The sequence below is a fragment of the Megascapheus bottae genome, chromosome 1 (assembly GCF_031878675.1).
Source record: "Megascapheus bottae isolate mThoBot1 chromosome 1, mThoBot2.hap1, whole genome shotgun sequence".
Lineage (NCBI taxonomy): Eukaryota > Metazoa > Chordata > Mammalia > Rodentia > Geomyidae > Megascapheus > Megascapheus bottae.
In genome coordinates, this window is record NC_143509.1 from 25,377,784 (window position 1) to 25,397,631 (window position 19,848).

Sequence of the window (19,848 nt, forward strand, 5' to 3'; positions counted from 1 at the left end):
CTGGTTTCTTAGGATTTTTCTGCCATGCATACGATTACTTTTGTTGTTGGCATTCCTTGAAAGATCAAAACAACACTCCTTTTGCCAATTTGCCAGTCAGATGCCCTTAGAGGCCAGGCAGGTATCCTGTACACCAAACTGCCTGGCCATCAGAAGAGATAGCTGAAACTGGGTGTGACTGGTGAAGGTTCAGCTGGTGAAGGGCACAGCCACGTGCATCCGCTTCCACCTTAGTGCTTCCTTATACAGATGCCTCCACAGGTAAGCTTTTATCAGGAACTCCTTCAGGCATCTCACACTGCCTGCTTTCTGCCACGTGACAATTTGGGGCTTTCTCCTCCAAGACTCAGTCAATAATACAACAGCAATAAAGCATAGTGTTCCTCTTAAGGCTGTTTCAAGGGATATATGGTAGGCAGTTAAAACACAAGCTCACTTTATGTAAAGAATGGTAGTTCTGGACATTGGTGGCTCACTACTGACATCTTATTGACACAGGAGGCTGAGATCTGAGGATCTTGGTTTGAAGCTAATCTAGGAAGAAAGGTCTGATCTCCAGTGAATCACCATAAAACTGGAAGTGTAGATGTCACTCAAATGGCAGAGCACCAATCCTGAATAAAAGACAAGCAGGAGCCTCAGTATCAGTACCAAAAGAGGGGAGAAAGAAATGGTAAGCGAAACAATTGCCACATGACCTGGAAATTTGACTGCTAAGCATATGACGAAGGAAAATGACATGCATATACCAAACTTGCTCAAAAATATCGCTTGGGGCATTTCTGATTTCTTAACAGCCAAATGGACAGATGAATGCATTAAATAACATGTCTTTCATTGAGGGAATGAGTACACACTACATATTATTTGCACATCCTACAACACGTATGCATTTTGAAACAGCATGCTGAATGAAAGGCCAAAGAAATTCCACATAACTACTAGAGGACTAGAAAGTTGATAATACTGATTCCTTCAACAATTAGTACAATTGAGTAGAAAAGTAGAGAAATCTGTTGGTGGCTCATACCTGTAATCCTAGCTGCTCAGGAGGCTGTGATCTAAGGGTCACAGTTTGAAGCCAGCACAGGCAGGAGAGTCTATGAGATTTTGTCTTCAATGAATCACCATTAGCAGATTCACACCTCATTCTCTCACTGGAGGGTAATGGGTACCAAGACATGTGAAAGGGTATCAATGTATGTGAATTAATGCACCTTTATCTGGCAAATATCATGTAACCCTTTTATTAATTACAATAAAAAATTTAAAAAAATGTCTGGTTGATGGGAATCACAGCATTAATGGAAAGAGACTACAAGGGAACAGAGAAAACAGTGGATGAGAGAGAAAAATAGGCATGTGTTTTGAAGAGCTCCCAAAGTAAATGGTTCTTGTAATGTTGTAGTTCCATTCCCACAAGACCAAATGACATAGATCTTTCAGATTAAAAAAATAAAAGCAAGCTGGGTGCTGTTGGCTCATGCCTGTAATCCTCAGGAGGCTGAGATCTGAGGATTGCCGTGAGAAGCCTGAAGTCTGGGCGGGAAAGTCCCCATGAGTCTTATCTCTAGTTAACTACCAGAAAACCAGAACTGCTAGATTGCTAGACAAAAGAGCACAGGGACAGTGCCCAGGCCCAGAGTTCAAGCTCTACGACCAATCAAAATGAATCATCATACCATTTCCTATGAGTACTTCACTTGAGTAATCCTACCCTCCTCGGAGTAATGCTTAAGCTTACTCTCCAACTACTGGCAATTGGAAGACAACTGGCCTTTGCAACCATCATAGAGATGAACTCTCCTGCTGGACCACTGTGGAAGTCAACCATGACCAGATTAACAAACCTAAGGGCTTAACAGGAGTCTTTCATAAGAACTGTTTCCACAAAGATGGCGCTGAAGACAGATTACTGAGTGTGAAAGATGAATGTTTGTTGGAAGCTTTTGAACAGTGAGAGAAGAACAATGGCTGGTGGTGGGCCAGGAGGCACAAGATTAAAGAAAGGGTGTGGGGGGGTGGTTAATCTATACTCAGTATCTTAGGTTTGTCTGAGACATTAAGTAGACCCAAGAGAGGAAGCTATTGAAAATGGAAGAGGAGGTATATTTAGGGGAGCAGTGTTCCTTAGAGGAAGGGAAGAAGGAGAACTGGCATCGCTACTGAAAAAATGAACCTTAGAAACTACATTGAGACAGAAAGAAAAGAGTCTCGAGGATTTTTTGTGCCCCGGCTGGCTTTGAACCTCAATCCTCAGATCTCGGGCTCCTGAGTAGCTAGGATTATAGGTGTGAGCCACGAGGCACCCGCCCCCCCCCCCCAACCCGTGGTCTGAGACCAGGACTCAAAACTCTGTTTCTGTTGCTTCCTCTCATTGGCCCATGTTCTGCCACCTGAGCCATACCTCTAACCCCTGCTGAGACGTTTACTCGTGTGTAGATGTTAAATTCTGTCAAATGCCTTTACTATATTTATTGAATTGCATTTGTTTTCTTTTCCTGTTGTTCTTTGGCCCATAGTAAAAACCATGCTTTCTGTTACATACAACTATCTTCAATTGCATTTATTTAATTGTCTGTCAACTTACTTATTTGTGTGCCCTATATTCTTTAACAAAATGTTTAAGACATAAACACAAAGTTTAATGGAATTCCTGTGTCTCTGGTACCTAGAACATTGCCTGGAATATAATGTGCTCATCAACTCATTAATTAATGAGAATATAGGGGAAAGACGTGCTGTTTGCTATCCTTTTGTCCATCTAATTATCCACAACCTTCATTACATATTGAAGTCCAGACTTGTTCTGTTTTATTTCTACCCTCCACTTTTGTATGAAGGCAATACTCTCAACACTTATCCATTTGACAAAAACACAACCCTGCTGGATTGAAGGATTATTTTATTCTTTCCTGATGGGTCACAGAGGTCTACAGGTTATCAAGAGAACAGGATGGCATGGCAGGATGACATTGAATCTTTTCTCCTGCCCTTGCCTCTTTTCTCCAAGGATTCTGCCCTATAGGGAGGGTTTGGATATTTCTCCCCTGAATACACCACTTCAGAGTCAACAACCCAGATTCCTAGGTGATAAGCAACTTTCCTAGCAAGCCAGCTCTAATCCCAGGTTCTAATAACAATGACTTGTCACCAGCCTGTGTGGACCTCAGCAAGCTGCGCTGGGCTTCCCTTTTGTTACAGGGATGGATTCTGCTTCACAGGCACATCATGAGTCAGAGAAGAGGGGAAGTGTGAAAGAAAAGGAAGACGTAGGTAACAGTGCTCAATTTTTAATTAAGACATGAAACTAGAGGCCTGTTCTTTATGGGATTTAGGGTATGACAATGATGGCAGGCCTTTACAAGTTAGCCTTAATTATTTTGTGAGATTGTACCACTCAGACTTCAACAGAGCTACTTCTGGTACTAGTCTGTAATTTTAAAAACTCATGACTTATCAAGTATATATATTCTCTCACTTGTTGCAAAAAAATATGTGACCACTTTCATTTGGCAAATACTATTCTAACTGAAAAGGTAAATGTAGACAGGAAGACCGCTGATGGTATGAGTTCACATTCTAATGGAGAAGCAGGTAATTACCTCTGCTTGATTAATACAACATACAAGTCGGGTGCTGGTAGCTCACTCCTATAATCCTAACTACTCAGGAGTCAGAGATCTGAGAATCAAGGCTCCAAGACAGCTTGGGCAGAAAAGTTCATGAGACTCATCTCCAATAATTACCCCCAAAATTGGAAATGGAGCTGTGGCTCAAGTGGGAGAGTGTTGCTTTGAGCACAAGAAGTTCAAGGGCAGTGCCCAGGCTCAGCGTTCAAGCCCTAGGACAAGCAAAAAAAAAAAACAAAACTGAAAAACAAAACAGGCAACTATACAGTAACTTGCACCCTTGTCTTTCTGTTACCTGCTATTTCTATAGTGCTGGGAAAAATCCCTTCCTACATAGTCATATATAGCTTCTTAGTTCTAAGAAAACTATCTTACTTATACCCCTATTTGTAGTCCTTAAAATTATACTGGGCATTATCTGATATATTGTATATATGTTTATCTGGTTATTTAAAATAGGGAAGGGAGGAAAACAAGATAAGGGGTGGGGGTAGGGGAAGGGAAATGGGGACCAAAACATGAGAAAGGGTATCAATGTTTGTGAAGTAATGCACCTTCTATCTGATGAATATAATATTAATGTTATAATATTATAATATAATATTAATTACAATAAAAATTATATGGAAAAAATTACACTGGGCAAAATAAAAAATAGAGAAAAATTATTTTTTTCTGCTCTAGTCTACAAAAAATTGTCACTAGGGACAGACAGTGGATGACTTAGACACCATAACCCGAACTCCCATAAATCTCCAGGGAATCCAGACCAACTGTGGTTTTGCAAAATAAAGGAACTTTAAATATGAGGGCCTGTGCCATGCCAAAGAAAGATGATTGTGTTTAGATTCACAGACCAGGACAAGTCCAAACTGACATCCTACATGAAGCCACAGAGCCTCTTGAAGACAGGCTGCTGAAGGAGACATCCTCCAGCTCCCTTGACTGCCATCTTTCATGGCACCCCATGTAGTATAATTTCCACTCATATGTATTCTCAATCTGCTTGTGAAGTTTGTTTCTTCTAGTCTAGAATCCATCAAGCTGCAAATGGCCAGAAAACAACAACAACAAGACTTATATAAACTGTCCTCAAGAGTTTTACCCTAATCTGTTGCAAGCCAGCCCTGTCCATCTTAACAGACTCTTCCTGGAGCATCCCAGACTGTCATGCTGCACTCTACCTCCAGCAGGAAGTAGCCTGGAGTGGAGGGTACCACTGTTCTCTAACAGTTGGGGTTTCCATCTGGGGGAGAAGCGGTGAGAAAGAAAGAGAACTGTTAGATATATAAGGATAAAAGTAGATCAGGAGCATGCACGAAGCCTTTGGTTCAGTTCCTCGGTGCCACATACACAGAAAAAGGTGGAAGTGGTGCTGTGGCTCAAGTTGGCAAAATGCTAGCCTTGAGCAAAAGTACTCAAGAACTGACGAGCCCAGACTCTGAATTCAAGCCACAGGGCTGGCAAACAAACAAACAAACAAAAAAAAAAAAAAAGTGGTAGATAAAACAGGTTGTCAATAACATGTGTCCATCCTATCATGGAAGTTCTTGTTCCCATAGTGCTTCAGAGTCCTTCCTGTTCAGACATTTCTTCCCATAATGCCCTAGGTGCCTGCTCAACCAATGAAAAGAGCAAGGGCAGTGCATGCACAAAGCCCAGGGCAGAAGCTATGGTAGAACTTCATACAGAAAAACCTCCATCCAATTTTAGTATATAAGCCATATAATGAATGATTGTTGTTCTTAAGGTACTATGTTATCTCTCATCTCTTTTGCTGTCCCTTGGTTATCTCATATTGTTACAGTATCTCACTTTGTTACCTGATACATCAGATATATTTGTATTTGGTTATTTGCAATTGGATAGGGAAGGGGGGAAAACAAGATGAGGGGTGGGGGTGGGGGGAGGGAAATGGGGACCAAGACATGTGAAAGGGTGTCAATGTATGGGAATTAATGCACCATCTATCTGGCAAATATCATGTAACCCTTCTATTAATTACAATAAAAATATATATGAAAAAAAAAAGCTCCCGAAAAAAAAAAAAGAAAACCCTCCAAGAGGACTCCACTGGATTGCTCTTCTGATTAGAGTTTCTGCAACTTTCTTCTTTCTTTCTTTCTTTGCTACTCCTGGGGTATAAACTCAGGGCCTGGACACTATTCTGGAGCTTTCTCAAGACTAGTGCTCTACCATTTGCGTCACAGTACCACTTTCAGTTTTTGCAATTCATGTGGAACCAAGTAGTCAAACCCAGGGCTTCGTGCTTGCTAGGCAAGCACTCTTACCACTGGGCCACTCCCTGCCCTCTGCTACTTTCTTTTATGGCTTTCGTCTTACTTTCAAATAACCTTATTCATTTAACTAAAACAGGAAAAAAAAAAAAAAGGTGAAACCTGACACATTTGTAGCGAGCTAGCTTCCTAGCTGGCTCAGGAGGCTAAGGTCTGAGGTTTGTGGTTCAAAGAGAGCTCATACTAGAAAAGTCCTTGGGACTCTTCAATTAACCAACAAAAAGCAAGAAGTAGAGCTTTGGCTCAAGTGGTTGAGTATAGCCTTGGAACAAAGAAACTCAGAAACAGTGCCCAGACCCGTCTGAGTTCAAGTCTCAGACCAGCACATTAATAATAATAATAATAATATGATAAACTGGATGAGGAGGAGAAACTGAGGAGAAGTTGAAAGAGGTGTCTTCAGTAACGCTGGGACTTCGCACATTTCCTGTGAAGGCCTTATAGTACCAGAGCACAGGCTGTTGAATGAGTTTCACTGACCAACCTTTTGGTTATAACACAGGTAAGTAAAACCCTGAACTGTTGTCTCAGTCTTCTGTCCTTTGAGAACCTTTCATTATTGGAGAGTCTTTTTTATTTAATTATGCATCCCATCACCCAATCTGAGCAACAGAGAGGGCTACTTTTTAAATGCAAGTTACATCCTACAAATCTGCCACCCATGCCTTCTTTGGCTCTTCTTGGTACTGGGACTTGATCTCAGAGCCTGGACACTGTTCCTTAGCGTTTTCATTCAAGACTAGCACTCTACCACTTAAGCCATAGCTCCACTCCTGGTCTTTTCCTGGTTAACAGAGAAAAGAATTCCAAAGACTTTCCAACCTGGACTGGCTTTGAACCTCAATCCTCAGATCTCAGCCTCTGAATAGCTAAGATTATGGGCATGAGTATAAAGCTGTCTCTTCTTTACTCTTAGAGCAGTGCTCACAGCTCCTGGCATCGCCTTTGGGTCTCTGCCCTTCTCTGGGGTGACCCTCTCCCACCTTGCTCCAGCCTCTACTCTCCCTTCAGTACCTTAGATATAACATGTCCCTTCGCATTCTTCTTCCCAATCCCGGCTTCAGCCATCCAGCCCGCTGCCATTCATCCTTCTTCTGTAAATGTCCCCTCCTCAAGGCTGGGTATACAGGGAAGACATCAGAGCATCTACCTATATAACGTAACTCAATTAAGCTAACAGATTACTGGACAGTTTTGGGGTTTTTTTGTTTTTTTAGGATTAAGATTCCCCATTAGACAGACCAAATCAGTTTGTATTTATTGCTGGACCATTTGATTTACTGAAACTTTCTCAGCACTCTACTCATGTGAGAAATACATTTATCCCATTGGTAAGCTACCTGTTCATGGCATTTCTTGATGGCAGCCGGAGCAGACTAACGAAAGAGCTGACTAGGGAGATCTCGAGAGAAGAGGCCCTGTGAGATTTGCTCCCCACAGTCAGTGGGCTACAGGATATTTCTAGATGGAGGTGTTGATCAAGCCAGGCACTGGTAGCTTCTGCCTGCAATCCTAACCACACAGGAGGCTGAGATCTGAGGATCACATTATAAAGCCAGCCGGGACAAAAAAAGTCTGTGAGCCGTGTATCTCCAATTAACCATCAGGGGGAAAAAAAAAGCCAGAACTGGAGCTGTGGCTCAAGAGAAAGAGCATCCGTCTTGAAGGTACGGACGTCTGAGTTCTAGCAACAGTACTAAGAAAGAGAAAGAAAGGAAGAAGGCAGGATGAAGGAATGGAGGGAGAAAGAAGGGAAGGAAGGAAGGAAGGAAGGAAGGAAGGAAGGAAGGAAGGAAGGAAGGAAGGAGAAAGAAGAAAGTTTTTGAGGGACAAAAGATGAACAAATGCTGCATTTGTTCATGAGAAACAGCTGGATATGAACTGTACAACTTGTGGGTGGGGTCAGGAGGGACAAACAGAGAGAGAGGGAAAAAGGGAGATGTTGTCCAAAAGGAAGTGTACTCATTACCTGACCTGACTTAGGCCATTGTAACCCCTCTGTGTTTAACAAATAAAAATAAAAAGAGAGAGACAGAGAGGGAGGGAAAGGAAGAAGGGGAGGGACCAGAGTTGGTTCCTGCTCTGGGGAAGCAGCCACAGGAACTGAGATATTGACCAGGAGATGGCTACTGTGAGGGGCTGTGGCTTCCAAAGGGTGTTGGAGGCAAAGGATTAGGCCGACTGGGGGAAAGTGAAAAGGCTGAAGAGTTGGAGTGTGGAGGGAGGAACCCCCGAGAGCCCTGGCATGGCAGAAGCTCATGGTCACTGCCCGAGGTCTGAAAGCAAGTGAGCAGAAGAGGCTATCCTTAGCTCCCCACACCTTCACGCCTGCTCGCCCCTCCAACGTGTAATCTTGGCAGCACACGAGTGGGGAATGGTCAGGTGCCTGCACATAGATGGCACGATGGAGATGCGTGGGTCAGAGGCAAAGCCCTACCATTCAGAGAGGGTCAAGAGCAGCCTCTCTTAACACCGCCCATCTCCACAGGAACACACACACACACACACACACACACACACACACACACACACACACACACTCCTCTCTGGACTTTGTGCAATTGCATTGATTCCTCTGGGTTATCCAAGGTCCCTCTGTCCCCACCCCCAACCCTGCTGGCCTTCTTATCAGCACATCATATCTGCTGCTGCTAGAGCCGGCTTCAGAAATAGCAAAAGATAGAGGGAGCAGGGGACTGATAAAGAGGGGTCACTCAAGCCACTGAAATAACGGATCCAGATGACATTAACATTTATCTGATACCTGGCACTTGCGCTTGGTTCTGCAGATGGCATGGAAATGATTACCTTGGAACGATTGTGGTCACAGACAGATGACAATGCCTTCTATGCAGAGGGTGGGTGCAATCTTAGTCACGTGACTGCGAATCGACTTCCCGAGCCAGGCTCCTTCAAAGCAGGACGGGGGTTAGTGAAAATAATAATTGGAAATTTGTGTTCATTGGTGGACAAGTCGATTTTACTTTGTAGTCGAAGTATAAAGGAATTCTAGTCAAATTGTTTTCCCCCTGATGATGGGCAGTGAGGAGGAGAAGAAAGTAGGTACTAGCATTCTTGAGCTCCAGTTACTCTGTGTGTTTGGAGGTGAGGGGGGTGAATGTTGGTAGTTTGTGTTCTGATTCACTTGCTAGAGCATCACCAGTTTGGAGGGGGTGAATTATGAATTATACAGCTATCCCAGTCAATTTGAAGTGTTGCTGAGGGCTGCATAGAATTCACAATTTGGTAAGACCGTTCTTCATAGCTTGACACTGTGACCACCTACAGTATACAGTATTGACACCTTGCAATGAATGCATCTGACATTGATGGGGAATTTTTTTTTAAATCTTACATGGATGATTACCATCCTCCTTTTAAAATCTTCCCACTTTCCCTTCCTTCCTTTCTTCCTTCTTTCCTTTCTTCCTTCCTTCCTTCTTCCTTCATTCATTTCTGGGTCTTGAAATTATAGGCCAAGTTGACCTATGTTCCTCTATCCTCTTCCTCCCATGTTTCATTCCTTCCTCCTTCCCTCCATCCCTCCCTTCTTTTTCCTTTCCTTCCTCCATTCCTTCCTTTTTAAGTCTTGCAAAGTGGGCCAAATTGGACTCTTTCTCCTTTTTCTTTCTTCCTTTGTATTTTCCTTCCTTCCTTCTTTTCTCTCTTCTTTCTCCTTTCTTTCTTTCTTTCTTCCTTCCTTTCTTCCTTCCTTCCTTCCTTATTTTTGGGTCTTGTGATAGAGACTCACTTGGTCTTAAATTTTAAATCTTCTGGTATCATAAGCATGTGCTACCATGCCCGGCAAAATTACCATTTCGTTCTCAATGAAGGAAAATATTGCACTGTGGCAGAATGCCTTCCAGAAGCCTCATTCAAGTCTATTAATTAAATGACAAAAACTCAGCCCATTAGTGAGATTAGCTCACTTTTTAAAGTGTCTGATGGCATTAATACAAAGTTGGTCTCACTCAAGTGTGTGCCAATTTGGTCTTCCGACTGTGGAGCTGTCACAATCACAGCTGTCATGAGCTCTGTGCACAGGTGTAAGAAGCCATAAGACCCAAAAGGAGTCAAATTAATTTGGAAGATGAGTTACTTCATTTGAATGAGAAAACATACTTTGCATAACGAAATATAAATATACTTTCGCCAGCACTGTGTGTTAATTAGATATCTTTGGACATAGCTTTCTTCGTGGAAAGGATTTTATTAGATTCATAGCAAATGTAAAAGCTCATTATCATTTAATAAGCTTTGATTCCTGCCCCCCACGGAGGAATGCACAATCTCTACTTCCTGTATTTTGGGACTGGCACTGATTCCCAGTCTACAACTCTCCCTATTTGCCACTGATCTTCCTGACTGCCAGCATGGAGACCTGGTATCTTGAAAACCACAAGAGCCACACATAACTGGAGAGGACACCAAGTCCTTCCTTGCTTCTTTCCTGCCACCATCCACCCCTCTACCTTTCTTCTTTCTGTTCCAGAACTGCAATTGAACCTTGGGGTGTCAAGCTCAAGCTGTCCTTTTTTCACTCAAGACCAGTGCTGTACCACCTGAGCCACACCTTGACCAAGCACCAATTCGAGTTTGCATTTTGGGGTGTATGTGCTGGTGGCAGGGCTTGAGCTTAAAGCCTTGAACTGTTACTCAGTTGCTGTCTTCAAAGTTCAATCTCACAGTTCTCAGCCTCCTGAGAAGGTAGAATTACAGGCATGAGCCACCAGTGTGTGGCCTAAATAGTCTCCCTTTTAAAGGTTGGGTCGCTAGTCTTTGTGTTAAAGTGCACTGAGTGAGGTTCTTATTTCTTGGAGTGGCTATGGTGAGCTTCTTCCTGGCTTTATCACCTGGGAGCATGCGATTTGTTGTCAGTAGACACACCTCTCTCCTCAGCACAAGGTAAACCCCAGAGACGACCAGCTACCACCTGCTGTTTATTTCCTGGAGGCAGATTTAAGGAAATCTTCCTTTTCAGAGGGCCTGTGGGCAAACCCCGGCTGGAGGAATCCAAGGGCCTCACAAGCACTGTTTTTGGAGAATGTCGAGTCCTTCCTTCTGTCCTCCTTGCTGAGAAGTATTTGGTAGCAATCCTAGCTACGTGGGAGGCTGAGGTCTGAGGACTGTGGTTCAGTGCCAGCCCAGAAAGGGAAAATCTGTTAGAATCTTGTCTCCAATTTAGCAGGTAAAGGCTGCAAGGGGCGGTGTGGCTCAAATGGTTGGGCACCAGCTTCGAGTGACAAAGCGAAGGGACAGTTCCTAGGCCCCAAGTTTAAGCCCCACTACTGGGATGTTTATGGGTAGAGTGGGATCATTGCATATATATGTACAATGTTTAATGATGATTATTTTCCCCTCCGTGCATACCTAGCATTTGTGTTGGAAAGTTTTTATTCTTTACAAATATTATAGAAAATGACTGTGAACTCAGATTTCTTCTTTCTGAAGGCTGTGATGGTTCTCTGTGTAGAAGTGCTGAAACACAGGGACCAAGCGTCCCACCCTGTCCTCGGGCCACCCTGTCCCAAGCCCGAAAGGCTGCCAGCACAGCTCTGCCATCTCAGCCCCAGCTAGCTGCCTCCTTGTCTCTTCCCAAATCTGTCTCGACCCACTTCACATGTTGCTCTTGCTACTCAATTAAAAATTATACAAAGTGAAAAAAAAGTGATTGCACACACACACACACACACTTTCATCATCATCATCATCATCATCACCCTCATCATTTGTTTGAACACTATAGTAAATCCTATTGAAAGACTCAACCTTGGCAGGAATCTATAGTTTGACACAGGGGGACGACTGTGGTGATTAGGAGAGACAGGGCCTAAAACTGTACAAGAGTCCAGACTCAGCCTTCTTCACACAGAGCTTAGCTTCTTGCCTTGCAACCAGAAGACAACAACGACAATAAAGAAAACGGAAAGAAGAAAGGGAGGAAGGAAGGAAGGAAAGGAAGGTACGAGATATTGCCCTGGTCCACAAATGTCATTTGTTCTCATCATCAACTTTCAGCATTCTCATTGTTCTGTTAAGAAGCGGGCACTTGTGAGGTTCATGTTGATGACTGCTTGGTGGATGGATGACAGGTGATGACACCATGAGGCATGAGGAGAAGCCATATACCCCAGACATCTTGCAAGGACATTTTCTCAAGCAGTGGCTTAGAAATGGAAGCCAACTCAACACTGAATTTCATATGCAGATTTGTGAGAACTACAGAAGTCTTTATTGATATTAAAAAAAAAAACAGACTTACAAGTGAAAATACCCCCAGTGACATTTCTGACACATATAACAATATAAATCAAGCAAGTACAGCATTAAATTCTATGGGAATTTAGATTCACCATCTATTATAGCAAAATGGACACATACTGCTTTGATAGTTTAACACAATTAAGTGTTTCTAGGATGCAAAAGCTACAATACTGAAAGTAAAACACATAAATATTTTTATGTTTAGAGCCAGTGAGATGTTTTTAGATTTGAGATGCTAAAAATCACCCAATCTTCCTAACTCTTCTTTCTCAACACTTTCTCTGTGGCCAAGGGAGAGAATTATTCTATCACATTATGACAGAAATTTCTTATCTAAATAAGGTGTTCTTTGGAGGGTGATACTGTTCTTGCTAGTGTTGGGGAGAGGTGGTTTAGCAATACAGCATCACAGCATACAAAGACAAATTGGAATTCCAATAAATAAACAATTAGGAAGGGCATAAAATAAACATAGCAATGTTTTTAAACGATGGTGACAATTCTACCAACCAAAAGAGCTAATATCTAACATCCTGCAAGAGGTACCTAGGGAAAAGTACAAATAAATAAATAAATAAATAAATAAACAAACAAACAAATAAAAGACTTCTCCACTCTTTCCCCTTTACCTGATTCAACTTTACACAATTGTGAAAAATCAGTGCGATTGGATTCATTGAATTCCAATAAATAAATAATATGAGCTAAATGCAGTGAGCCTTCCTCAATAGTCCGCTTCATCTGCTGATTTTGTCTACTAGACTCTTTTTTCTGTATTAAGAATATAATCTCAATCCACTGACTTGACATTGTCACTGTCACATGACCTAAGTAAATTACAATTATACATCCTGACTAGTGTTATGATTTAAATCACAAAGAAATCACAGAAAATTCATATTAACAAACCATGTGGGATACAGTATATCTTCCATTGACGTTACTTTATCTTCTAATGACATCATTTATAGTAGCTGCATAATTTCTGAAAGCAGAAATCTCTTTTCTGTTCACTGTGTCACTGTGATGAGAAATTTTTATATGTATATGTATATCACAGTTCAAAGATGTATACACTACATAAAAAATATGAAAGTTTTCTGGCACCAGACTTACAAAAACAAAAAAAACTCACAGTTTTGTTTGTTAATATTAAATTCAAGTATGTGGACAAATAAGAGAAAAACAGCTCAAACATTAATGTTTGAGCATTTGCATGAAAAAAAAGCTGGAATGTTAAGCCAAATCATGTCACAACCATCATTACAATAAAAAGTGTACCATGAAATGATATTGAACATGCCAAGCACTTACAATTGTTGCTAAATTTCTTGATCACAAAGCTCCCTGTTTTAAAATTCAGGATGGTGTGAGCATTACCTTTAAAGTGATGGTTTAAAAATTCCTACTCACATAACAGTGAACTTGCTGTAATGAAAAAAAAATGATTTTGAGGCTGTGTGAGGTGTGGGCAAGATAGTCAGGAAAGTGGAGACACAATCAGGTCTTAAAAAAGCGCTTCCCATCTAACCCCAGGAGGGAAGGATATGGAAACTGATGACAGACAGGTCAGTTAATTCTTGAGACAGTTTATGGGTCTATGCAGAATGATCCCAGTTCACATCTACTTTGAGCCATGTCTGCACCAGCACAGTGGATTGGCTATTAGAAAGTTGCCCTCCAAAGATGATTACTTCTTGATTTCAAGATATTTATCAGTCACCTACCACAACATGACATTAAAATGATGATGCTCTCACAAAGGATACAGAAAATCTTCAGCTTATTAATTGCTAGGCAGATATTAAATGCTGAGAAGAGATAGATTCGGGGGAGCAATTGTCCTCAGAGTAATTAATTTCCTCTTGTCCCTGAGACTTAGACAATAAGTGAAGTATAATACAGACCTTAAACAAGATTTTTAAAAAATTGCTTGAGAGGAAAAATTAAAGATCTCTTCCTCCACTAGTAGCCTCTGAGTTCCTATTGACCAGTGAAAAACTGTGCGTGTGAGTGTGTGTGTGTGTGTGTGTGTGTGTGTGTGTGTGTGTTTATGCGCGTGTGTTCTCGCTGTAGAAATTATTTCCTGGAATTGAATTAGGCTATGACTACAAGTGCAACCCCTCAAGAGATGGGGGCCAGTGAATAGATTAAGCAAGTAATTAGAGGTTGAGCTTGTTTTCCTTGAAAGAAATCAACCACGCAATAGAGGTTAAACCTTTTGCTTTGCTTTGCGTTTCTTCTCGAGGAGGATGTGGTTGAATTATCTTTGGGGAATTTTCCAACTGTTTAGAATTAAAAAATGTTAAATTCTCCAATGAATGTTTTATGGATCTAAATGCACTGGTATATTTTTTTAAATATTCATGCCATCCTGAGAATTAACTGAACCAACTTGCTAAAATTCTGCCTCTAGACTGAATTGATGTGAATGTTTAGTGTCCAAATAGATTTCAGACATATTTCTTTAGCAAAATAATTCTTGCTATGAATACATATGTTTCCACCCATCAATTATTTCAGCATGATAATCTTTCTTTTTGGTGGGTAAAAAAAAAAATCACAGCAGTAATTTCCTTAAATAAGTAGTTCCATAGTTAAAACACTAATTTTAGGCATAAACTGCCAATAAGATTCAATACTGTTCTTGCTTTTGAAGAAAACATTCTGGAGTGATATAATTTAATATACATATGGTCAATTATACAGGGGGAGTATAGTATAAATGAAAATGTAAGCTTTATAAACAAATGCACAATATTTAGTTGCATGTATCTACTCATTCATAATTATGATTAAGACGCTGACTAGAAATCAAGTAAACACAGCTATCAGATAAGCCGTGAAATGATATAGCAAAAGGTACTTGGAGAAAAGACGTGGCATAGATATGTTAAAATTAATGACTGCTGTTTTTGTGTTTCTACTATTAATAAGCAGTAGCACTGACAAGATTTTGAGTCTTTTACCTGAACCTGCCTCACACATTTGAAATCAGTCTATCCTGTAAAAATGCCATCATACTCTATTTCTTCCTCCGTACAAGTCAAAGCTTATATATTTTTGTTGGGCCATATAAGGCAGTTTGTGGCTGCCTATAAAGTTGCATTTCTTGAATATGAGCACATTCCATTAAACTTAAAAAGATATTGTCTGCTGTGACACATTCTGTTCTCTTCAAGGCATGAAGCAGGGGACATTGAGGTGTGACTGTTAGGACTCATATTCTAAAATTCTCCTTTGCTAATTCATGGGGGGGGTACTTATTTGAAAACAGTTAATATAAGATTGCTGAGAATTCTGGGTCTACTCTAGAGTCTCCCTGCGCAGTGCTGTTGCCTCTTGCCACATTTGTCTTGTGCACAGATTTGTCTGCTGAACTTAAATGGTGCCTAGTACAAGTGAAGAACTGAGTTTCTCATTTTATTTAAATCTGAGTTCAGACACTTATTGTTCATTTTGTTATGTGAAAAACCTTTAAATGTATTTACACCATTTAAATTGAGGAATGGACTTTTTCACCTGTAAACTTTCTGAAATTTAAATGTCCAAATAGAAGCAAGGTGTGAGTATAAATGCCATATCAGAAGGTAAATGTCTCATCTGGGATTTTTATACTGATTATTAATGCATTCTAAATGTATTTCTCTTGGGAAGTACATTCTAGAGTCTTATGAAAACATCTGGTTTTTAAAAGTCATGTTTTAACACTTACTTTATTTTAATGGCATTCTTCTAATCCAATCATTTTGATCAGTGTGGAAAAGAAAATCAGATGTAATGTTTTTGAAGCCAGGACCATAACTGGCCATGCTGAAGTGCCTTCTCTTTCTGAGATGGAAAGCCCTCACCAGGACCAGCTCCAGAACACAAAGTCATGAGCAGTGGATTCACGGAAGAAAGTAGGACAGCAGAGATGAGTGTGGAAAATAACCAACCCGCTCAGCCTTTTCCCCCATCATCTCCGTGGGTCTCTAAATCTGGAACTGACCTTCAGCTTCCTTCAAGTCCTGCCTGATGTACAATGGCTTCCGGTCTGGAATAAGAAGCGATGACTGGACTGGACCATGTGCTCGATCATGTATTAATACTAGATTTTGTCCAAGCCCGAGAACTTTCATCTTTCAGTGTAGACAGCTTCCTCTGAGAGAAGGATTCAAATCCTAGGAGTTTAAACACCGCCACCCGGTACTTTTTAGACATGATGTTGTACAGAATGGGGTTGATGGCAGCGCTGAGGTAGAAGAGGACGAATGACACCAGGTTGCAGTATTGGCTGATCTGGGCAATCTCCAGCGAGCCAGGCTCAAAGGATTTAGAAAACAAGTATCTCCCCACATGGAAGGGAAGCCAGCAGAGGATGAAAGCAAACACCACTACAGCTGCAAAGGATAATGGGAGAAAGAAGGTCAGGTCAAGAAACATCACAGCACTGTTGCATTCTGTCTTTAAAACTTAGCTTTCTTTTGGGGCTGTGTAGTGTGGCCATCGAGAAACACTGCTCTGCTTTTGACATAAACCAAGACTGTGTTCTGACCTCTCCCATTCCCCCATTTAAACAAAGATGGAGACTGAACCCACAGCTCAGCAATTTTTACTCAGCTTCTTGGCCATTTCTATTTCTGATTGTGTGACTGAGTTGGCATACTGACTGCGCTGATCAGCTAATTCATTCCTAAAAATCTACCATTTTATGCGTGTCGGGCCCAATATGAACTCATTCATACAGGGTGACTGTATTCAGGCACCACTGGTAATTAGATTCCTGTGATGTTTTTTAAATGTAGATTGGGAAGACGTACACATGGCAGACATAGAGGAAGAAAAATAGAGAGATGACAGCTACATTCATGGGTGGATGGACAGATGGATGATGGATAGATCTAGATGAATAGAAACTGTTATTAAATATGATGTAAAATTATATACCTTCCAATGTGTCTTCATTTTGCTCAAGTAAGATTTTTTTCAATAATTCCAAAATTTTCAAAATGGATGTAAAAAAATTCAGAAATTATGAGGGGATGGATGGGGTTGGGAGTGATGAGAAAGAACGATATAAACAGGCTCATATACTCACGTGCTGGATTTAAACCCCTTTGTACAACTACTTAAAGATAATTTCATGAATGGGGGAAACAAAAACAGAACCTAGAGGGAAAAGATGTTTTAATGCTTGTACCCATTTAGTGACCCTCTTCAAACTGTCAAGGAAGATGAAAATTAACATGGTATTAACATTAATTTCCAAAGAGGAAATAAAACAATATACAGGAGGCTGGTTTTTGAAAATTTGAGTAAAATTAATGTTTCGTTTGGGTAAAAACACATATTTACATCTTCCCTTGCACCAAGCACCTATCTGTCAGGCAGTGAGTCCATGTAGTAATTATGCAACACCTTGGAGTTGTGACCCTGCACCCAGGTGTCCTCATGGGGCCACAAAGGGGGGAATAAGTCCTGCAGGTGGCCTGAGGTCTCCTCTAAGGGGACTCTTGTCAAGTCTCCTAGCAAATGCTGCTCACAGACACTGGTAAAAAACAAACCAAAGGAGACCTGACCACCCATCCGTCAAGGACATTTTTTTTTTAAACAACACCCACCCACCCTAGAAACAGAAGGGAAATCAGCAAAATCATTGAAAGAATCTGAAAAAAAAATCTTCAGGACAGAGAACAGTTCCAAATGTTGAAAGAAAAAAAAAAAAGATCCCCTACAGAATTCAACAAAATGATGGTGCTTTGTGTGAGCCTCACCACTGAATACTTCCTGGATCCAACACCTTCTCTTTCTTGGTGTAACTTGGATAGTCTGCCATTTCTCTGTGAAATAGAAGCTTCAATGTCACCTTTCACACAGCTCAACCACAGTAGCCTTTTATGAAAGATCTCAGCTTTGAAGCAACTTTCTGGATGAATACGAAACGTATTTAAGCGAAAGAGAGAAGTGGAGACTAAGGAGATACAGGAAGGAAAGAGACAAGAAAAATGAGACATGGAAAGGATCAAGACAATGACAACTTAAAGGCAAGACAGACAGGCATACAGAAAGGAAATTAGATGGCAGAGACAGATGATAGAAAGCTAGATAGCTAGTTAGACACAGAGAGACAGAAGTGAGAGACATACAGACAATGACCACTTAAGGGAGGAGGTAGACGGATAACAGGTAGACGATAGACAAATAAGATAGCTGATAGATGGATGACTAGACAAACACATACACATACATATGTCATAGATGGTGCCTGCATAGAGATCATAGACATATGCACGCATATACATTCATGATACATAGAGACACAGAGATTGGGAGACATGCAAGGGCAAAGTAAGAAAAGACAGAGCCATGCACACGGAGAAATCGAGATGCACACACAGAGAGAAAGAAAGTAAGAGAGGACAGACCCCTCGCGGAGCAGTGGCAAGCAGGGGCATGAGCATGGAAGGCACGAAGAGGAGGGGACGGGGAGAGAGAGGGCGCGAGGCTGGCAACAGCGGGGGGGGGGGGGGGGGGGCTTGGAAGACTCACCAAGCATCTTCACCGTCTGCTTGTGGTTCTGGTCCCTGAGCGAAGCCCCAGAGGCCGCCTCGCCCCGGCGCCGGCGCCACAGCTTCCTACCGATGAGGCTGTAGAGGACGGTGAGGCAGAAGACTGGCAGGAAGAAGAAGACACTGGACACCCATACCATGACGGTGAGGAGCCCGGAGCGCACGGCGAACTCGGTGGCGCGGCACTCGTTGGTGTCTCGCGGGTCGGTGCCATTCTCGTGCTCCACCCCGACCAGCACGAAGATGGGCCCGGCGCTGCAGAAAGCCACGGCCCAGATCACCAGAATGACCAACTTCACCCGGCCCTTGGTGACCACCACCTTGGCGCGTAACGGGAAGCAGATGGCGAAGTAGCGCTCGACGCTGAGCGCCGTGATGGTGAGCACCGTGGCGTAGGTGCAGCTCTCGCTGACGAACTGGAAGAGTTTGCAGAGCAGGTTGCCGAAGTTCCAGGGTCGGTACTGCCACAGGCGGACCAGGTCCAGCGGCATGCACAGGAAGATGAGCAGGTCGGAGAAAGCCATGCTGGATAGATAGAGGTTGGTGGTCGTGCGCAGCTCCCGGAAACGCGACACCACCAGCATGGTGAGCAGGTTGCCCGCGATGCCCACCGCGAACAGGGCCACGCAGGTGGCCGTGACGCCCGCCAGCAGCGGCGCGGGGAACAGGGGCAGCAGCTGGTCCGACAGAGACTCGTTGCCGAGGGCCGCGTCCCAGTCCGGGTCTGCCAGCGTGAGGTTGGGCGCCGGCTCCTCGCCGGGGGTCGCGTTCCACATGTTGCCCCGATGGTGTTGAACTTGAGATCCCGACGGTGTAGGTCCCGGGATGAGTCCGCTTAGGCGCGGAGAGAGCGAGCCAAGAGCGAGCGCAGGGGCGCAACGGGGATGCTTAGAGAGGAAAGAGAGGGGGGGGGGGGGACCGGCGGGAGCCAGGGGAGAGGGTGAGACGTGAGAGGCGAGAGAGCCAGCGGGGAGAAGCGAGAAGGGGGCGGGCCGCATCTCTCCAGCACCTTCCCTTCCCTCTACCCTCAAGGCACAAACTCCCCGTCTCCGAGCCCAGCCTCCCGGCGGCGCCCCAGCGCCTACCTGTCCGCGGAGCGGCCGC

General features: G+C 42.7%; 1 protein-coding gene across 1 annotated transcript; it reads right to left on the minus strand.

The window, feature by feature from the left end:
• Positions 1-16,256: 16,256 nt before the first annotated feature.
• Positions 16,257-19,520, minus strand: Ghsr (growth hormone secretagogue receptor). Its single transcript, XM_090324328.1, has 2 exons — positions 18,725-19,520; positions 16,257-16,575 (listed from the first exon to the last, which is right to left on the minus strand). Exons 1-2 carry the CDS (start codon positions 19,518-19,520, stop codon positions 16,271-16,273), a joined length of 1,101 nt encoding a protein of 366 aa, XP_090180454.1. The 3' UTR covers positions 16,257-16,270.
• Positions 19,521-19,848: the final 328 nt, after the last annotated feature.